The sequence below is a fragment of the Lygodium microphyllum genome, chromosome 30, assembly GCF_053477565.2.
Source record: "Lygodium microphyllum isolate KBCC chromosome 30, Lygodium_microphyllum_v1.1.10, whole genome shotgun sequence".
Classification (NCBI taxonomy): domain Eukaryota; kingdom Viridiplantae; phylum Streptophyta; class Polypodiopsida; order Schizaeales; family Lygodiaceae; genus Lygodium; species Lygodium microphyllum.
Window position 1 is genome coordinate 89447103 of NC_141164.1, and position 6929 is coordinate 89454031.

At 40.2% G+C, this 6929-nt stretch overlaps 1 protein-coding gene across 1 annotated transcript; it reads left to right on the top strand.

Moving 5' to 3' along the window:
• Positions 1 to 603: 603 nt before the first annotated feature.
• On the top strand, positions 604 to 2481 carry LOC148010095 (cocosin 1-like). Its single transcript, XM_087672865.1, has 6 exons — positions 604 to 685; positions 729 to 803; positions 1016 to 1206; positions 1319 to 1708; positions 1830 to 2047; positions 2223 to 2481. Exons 1-6 carry the CDS (start codon positions 604 to 606, stop codon positions 2479 to 2481), a joined length of 1215 nt encoding a protein of 404 aa, XP_087528991.1.
• The last annotated feature ends 4448 nt before the right edge of the window (positions 2482 to 6929 follow it).

A 6929-nucleotide genomic window follows, 5' to 3' on the forward strand; every position in this document is an offset into this window, starting at 1 on the left:
AACAAATAAACTAGGGCCCATGCGTATTCTATTACAGCCGTGAACGGCCAGAAGGTATTTTGTGGATTATTATCATTCCATATGAGAAGCTTGCATGATCTAGGGGAAGCTAGACACCTGGAGACGTGTGCAACCATGCAAGGATCAGATTTGGCGCCGGGGGTCCGAGTCGAAGCCGCGCCACCTTCCATTCCCGTCTGACCGTGTCGCATCATATATAACAATACACGGAGTGCTCCTGGCTCATACTTTCGTACGGCGGCTGTCTCAGAAACTGTCCGGTGCAGTACGCAGGGTCAATTCAAGTAGAATATCTAGAATCTTATTATAACTCTTGCTACCAACATCTCCCTGGCTCTTGGTACTAAGATGGTGGGTCGGTCGCCGATGGGTCACGATCGACCGTATTTACAAACGCAGCACCTGACTCGCATGGCAGCTCTGGCGTTGCTGCTTTCCTTAATGACCGCGCCATTGCTGCAGTCCACTGTTCCAGCAGCGCGTGACTTCAATGAGGACGAAAATAGGCATTGCCATAGCAGAAAGGGGTGCGGCCACTGTGGCCAGCCTGCATACTACGAGGGGTAAGATATCGACCACAGGATGCAATTCCAGGTGGAGGAGGCCGAGGAGCAATTGTTGGAAACGGACGGGGGTTCCATCCGTCGGTGGAAGGACGTGTCAGGCTTGCTGACCCGTATGGGCCTCATGGATGCCAGGCTGGTGAGTCGTGACGCTCAAACCGCAGGGCCTGTTGATGTCGCAGTACGCGAACTCCCATCGCATCCTTATCATCCTCAGAGGTAATAATATAGGTCACGATTACAACGTCAAGTGATCCGCAGATACATATTGGTACTTGATGTCCGCGCCGCGTCAATCAATCCTCTCATAATAGAAATATAGAATAGAATGTAGAGGAACAGCCCGCATGAATGTAGCTTTGAAAGAAGGAGATTGATTTATTCATGAGCGTTGGTCGACATGGACATTAATTGGCTGCTTAAAATCGCAGGCTGCGCCAGGATGGGCATGATGCTCCCTGTGGGGATGAATGCCAACATTCGACGCGTCAACAAGGGCGAGCTAATTGCTGTGCCACTTGGGTTGCCCTTCTGGATGCTTAACGATGGGAAGGAGCCATCCTGTTTCCTTACAATCGCCAACATTCGCGGGCCGATGATGCACGGCCAGCATGCCTACGAGGTATCTCTGTCTGGATATATGTGTGTGTCGCTTCCTCCCAACCTTATAAATACTTATAAATACACACGTATATCGGGGGGATTTAATTCTGTTGTTTAAAGCATTGATGTAGCAAAATTCAGCTCATCTAAGAAAAAGCTGCCTTTGTACAAAGGCTTTCCATCTCACGGGCTCCTCCCATGAGGAGATGGGAGGCATCATGCGCGGCTTCTCCACGGACCTGCTCCGCTGCGCCTTTCAGATGGACGAGGAGAGTGTGCGCAAGCTGGTGAAGAGCCAGAAAGGCGTGGCCATCATCCGGGTCAAGGATGGCCTAGAGCTCCCAAGGACAACCGTGGAGGAGGGTGACGCGGAGGCGATGGTGGATTTCAGTTACCACCTGGATCGAGCGAACCGTGATTTCCTCGTCGACGGAGCTGGCGAGCTGACCACGGCCAACGCCCAAAAGTTGCCGGTGCTGAAGCTCATAGACATGGCGGCGGCATGCTTGAAGCTAGACCCGGTAAGTGCGGTTGATGAGGCGTCTATTTATTACAAGAAGCAAATTTAATTTTATTTTGCCTTAGCATTCATGTATAGCATGTCCTCACGTTGTCATTCCTACCCATGATGATATGTACTAGAACGCCATGCTCACCCCCGGATGGTCCCTCACCGCGGATCAAGTGATCTACTGCATTCGAGGGAGTGCCCGAGTGCAAGTGGTGCTCCCCAACGGCAAGCAGCCGTGCGACGAAGAGATTAGGGAAGGCGGCCTGATGATGGTACCCAAGAACTACCCCGTCACGATGCAAGCTGGCCAGGACAGCTTCGATGCAGCTGCGGTCTTCAACTGCCACACGTACGACTCACTATTTCTTACGTAAATTCTTTCAGCGTCTTCATTCTAGATTGATTCTAGTACCTTGTACATATATGTTCGCTCATGGCCAGGCGTCCTTTCTTCACTTTCGTCTTCATGTAAAGAGTGCTTACATTGTCGTTTATATGATCCCTGTTCTGGCATCGGAGTGCAGCCCCTTGTTCATGCACTTAGCCGGGAAGAACAGCATCTACCGTGCCATGCCCCGGGAGGTGCGCATGGCAGCCATGCAAGTGGGCCACAAGCTCGACCAGAAGCTCCAGGAGGCGCATCATGGCCACGCAGTCCTCCTGCCACCATCCAGCGACGACAGTCAGTATTACCACCGTCATCGTGAGCACCGCTACGATGAGGAAGAGGAGGAGGACGAGGAGGAAGAAGATGTGCTCTCTTTGATCTCCTCTTCCAAATGAAGGGCGCCTCAGATTCTCTTGCGTAACTTACGCAAGAACAGATCTAAGAGAGAGAGAGACATAGAGAGAGAGAGAAAGAGAGAGAGTAGGTGTAATGGCTATATATTATAAAGTCCAGCTCTTTTCCAACATAAAGAATCTTCAATCCATGTAACAGGACTCACGCCAAGTTTTGCAGCAAATCCAACCTCTCCTTTGTCCATCCAAACGATCGTTTGGGAATAGTGAAAATAAAACACGAGAGCTCCATCTCCCAGCTTTGCCATCTTCTAATTGCGTTGCTATGAAAATAATTTGATTGGTTCTTGATTGCCTGGACAAATTCCATCTAAAATGATGGAATTTGGTCCATCATATTAAGTTTAGGTATGGTCCATCATATTAAGTTTAGGTTTTCTAGTGAGTGTTCTCATAGACTTGCTCTTTGTAGTGTTATTATGTGCTCATAGCTTATCTATAAAGTCATAATTCTATGTTTACCTATATAGTGCACATAAACCAATAGTGGATATCATCTCTAATTAAACATGGTTTATTTAGTTTTGCATTTATTTGACAATATTTTCAACATAAAGCAATCTAGTTTTTCACTTATCTAACAATTTTTTGAATAAAAGGCAAAATGAATACATCTCTATTTAAACTTAAATCCATTTATAAATCAATTTATCCTACCATATAGTGAACATAACGCAAACATGGCATGTCTCAAATTAAACAAGCACACTTTCTATATTTCTCTACAAATAAATTTTAGGTGGATTATGTTTTTAGCATGTTAATGCAATTAATGATTGATCTATATTTCTTGGTCCTCTAATTAGTATGCTAATTGTATCTCATTAATTTTTTTTGAAACTAAATTATTTGATGCATCTCAAACACTTGAAAAACAATTTGACATATTGATGCATTTCAAACACTGAACCAAAAAAAAACTTTTTTGAAACTAAATTATTTGATGCATTAGAACATTCTAGAAAGTGTATATATTGTCTATTATTTAGTAGCAATAAATACATTTACAATTATGAAGTGGATAATAGATAGAATAACCACAAGTTGCATACAATATAAATGCAATAAATTACATCATCATCTTGATGAATGATGACTAAAAAAGAATTAACTATGGATGGCTCTACATAGTAAAGTAGGAATCATATTAGTATCTTTGAGCAACACAAAAGAGAGAGTATTTTATAATAAAACTAGGAAACTTACACAATTCTCTAAATAGCCAGACCAACCACCACGCCTTACTTTCTCCTTGTCACACCCTCAATACCTATCTAAAGATATAAAGCCATCATGTACTTCTTAATCCCCTTGATCCTTCTCTAGTCCTCTCTATCCAACCACATAGGCATATCTCTTAAGAGAGAGAGGTATCACCTCCTCCTTGATCCCCTTGATCCTCCGCTAGTCCTCTCTATCCATTCACATGGGCTTCCTTATACCTTCTCTTAATGCCCTATGTGCATGGGGCCATTGTGGAAATATGTATCCATACATTTTCTTGATCATCTATCCAATGGAGAATCAATGGAAAAAAAACTCTTCCAAGGAACATTGCATGTAGTGAGTTTATCAAATATTTATTGGAATTTTATGATAAGACCTAAAATGATTTTTTAAAATAAAGCAAGGTAAAATTACTACCAAGAAATAACAAATGATACTCACAATACATAGAATCCATAGTTAAAATAAGAAGATAGCACTAGATGAGGCAAAGACTTGTGCATGAGAACTCACTGTCATTGTACCGTTAGGAGCTTGGGAAGTGTGTAGTTTCATCATTGAATCATTAGGGGATTGTGAAGTGTAGTGTAGTTCTGAGTATTATGACACGATGTAGTGTTAGAGAGGGCTCTACGTATTGGACAATCTTTTGAGGACTAGTTCTTTATATCTAGTGTTAAAGGTGGCTAAATATTGGGCCACATTTGTAACACCAAATGTTAAGAAGTAGCTAGATATTGGACCACATTGCCACTAAGAATTTGAAATACACAAGTCATTGACACTTATTGAGATACTTGTTGATATTAAGAGAAATCTTATATTCTTATTGATGTTTTAAAAACAATGGTGGTAATGTCCCACCATGATTAATTACATATAGAGCTAACATAACTATTGCATTCAATAAGATTTGTGGTGTAGATTATGTCACATACTTTTTAAAAGTATTACTTCTCCCAATAATCATCAGGAAGGTTATGTGGTGTTTATTTGCTCTCATGTAGCTCAAGGAGAAAATAGTATCTTCAAGGAAATGACAATGGCAAACCCCCTAAAAAGTGCAAAAAGAGAGATCTTTCATTCACATAATTTTAAGTTTTAATATGCTCTTATCTTAACAAAAAAATAAATAATTCCATTAGATCCAAAATAATTATGTCATAACTTTGAGCCATCCATATCCCATAAACATGTTTAATGTCTCTTTCTACCCATTTTCCATGAAGTTATGAATTATTATTATTATAAGATGACCACATTGTCTCGTTTAACCTCTCTCACTCTCTTTCTTAGTAAGACAACTCTTATTTCACATATAAATAGGTTATATCATAGCATGATGCTACTTTAGATTAAGTCTGTCTCGTTTAACCTCTCTCACTCTCTTTCTTAGTAAGACAACTCTTATTTCACATATAAATAGGTTATATCATAGCATGATGCTACTTTAGATTAAGTCTTTTCTTTGGTTACTTAGATTCGCAAAAGGTGTCATGTGTATTTCATGGTTTAAAGTCTAGTCTTGTGTGATATGTATTTCATAGTTTAAAGTTTAGTCTCAAAACACAATATGTTTACACGCATCAAATGCTAGTCATAGTATAAAAAATATCATATTAATCATGTTTGTATTCAAGAGTATGCATTCGTAAGTTTTAAAATCTAGACTCTAGTTCAAAGTATAGGTGGGATTGAAGCACCTTAATCAATTGATTCAAAGTATGCCTTACTAGTACAATGGAATGTATGTGGCTAGGCAATATAACAAAAATATGAGTAGTGAAGTATTAAAATCCTCACCCCCTACACCTCCCCCCTCCCCCCTTCCCCTTTTCCCCTTTCCCCCTCAACCCCTCCCTTAATTTTATGGTTGGAGGGGGAATTAAATGGGGGGGAGTACCTATAATGTGTACACTTGTGTAACTTTGGAAAAAAAAACCCATCACTTGCATTTATGTGTTTCCATAAGTTAGCCATGTTGAACCAATTGGCTAGTAAATCACAAGAGGCAGGCAAATCAAGATTAGTGGTGAGACTCAAAGATCTCCTTAAATTTCATGTGTGTTTCGTAAGTTGAATATGAAGAACCTAATATGCACTCCCATTATATATTCTACATTTCCACCATAAACATCTCCATCTAAGCAATGAGTGAGATAATGATTGGCCCATAGATGAGTTAAGCTACAAACTTGGTAAATTGTTTCTGCTTCCACAGCTCACATGTCCAATAACTCGCATCAAATTCACCATCATTATAGCAAGAACCCTCTCTAGCCAAATATGATCAATTTATTGGAAAGACACGTTACCATGTGAATAGTAGAAAACAAGATCTCGTACTCAAAATCTACTACTGGAGGGGCATGGGAATATTGTTGGTATGTATAGTGCACTTTTGATAGTCTAGAAGCTAAAGATTTGCATGTGTGTAAATCAACTCAAATGCATCAAGATGCTACTAGGTCCTTGCATTTCCTCCTCATTTTCTTATGACTTGTGGATTTTATAAGGCAAGTATATTACAACATAATGAAAGTTGAGATGCAGAGCCCAAATAGGAGGCATCTTCAATATATTAGTTACGATAGTGTTTCATGTCAAGGCACACTAAAAAAGTCAAACCCAAAAATAAACATGAATTAAAATGCATAAAAATTAGGCCCTTCAATGCCCATTTTAATGCACTTCCACACAAATACTTAATTTAAAACACCCCCAATCATATCGAGCCACTTAAAAGTGCAAAAGGAAAAACAAATTCAAGCAAGTGTGTGTGCATCTGACTATGCCTTAGGAGTCATCTTGTCACAACATGGAGATTATTGTCATATGCATCTAGTGGTTTTCCACTCAAGGAAGTTTTCCCCTCCAGAGATAAACTATGAGATCCATGACAAGGAAATCCTAACCACTGTAGATGTCTTTGATACTTGATGTTATTATCTAGAGGGTGTAGCCCATAAAGTTATTATCTATACAAATCATGAAGACCTAGAATACTTTATGAAAATGCACATCCTCAATCAAAGATAATCCTGTTGGAGTAACTTTTTATCTAGGTTTGACTTTGTCATCACCTATCGCGTAGGATGCCAACGATGCCAATCAAATGCTTTATCAAGAAGATCCTATCTAGCGCCTAAGAAGGGAGAAGATTCTTTTGATCAACAACAAGCAATACTACTCAAGCTACAGAA

Bases quoted from the DNA above. Each gene is read 5' to 3' on its own strand.
- LOC148010095 (XM_087672865.1), top strand. From the start codon at position 604: ATGCAATTCCAGGTGGAGGAGGCCGAGGAGCAATTGTTGGAAACGGAC. The intron at 804-1,015 runs GTAATAATATAG...TTAAAATCGCAG, and splicing joins CATCCTTATCATCCTCAGAG to GCTGCGCCAGGATGGGCATG. The intron at 2,048-2,222 runs GTACGACTCACT...ATCGGAGTGCAG, and splicing joins GCGGTCTTCAACTGCCACAC to CCCCTTGTTCATGCACTTAG.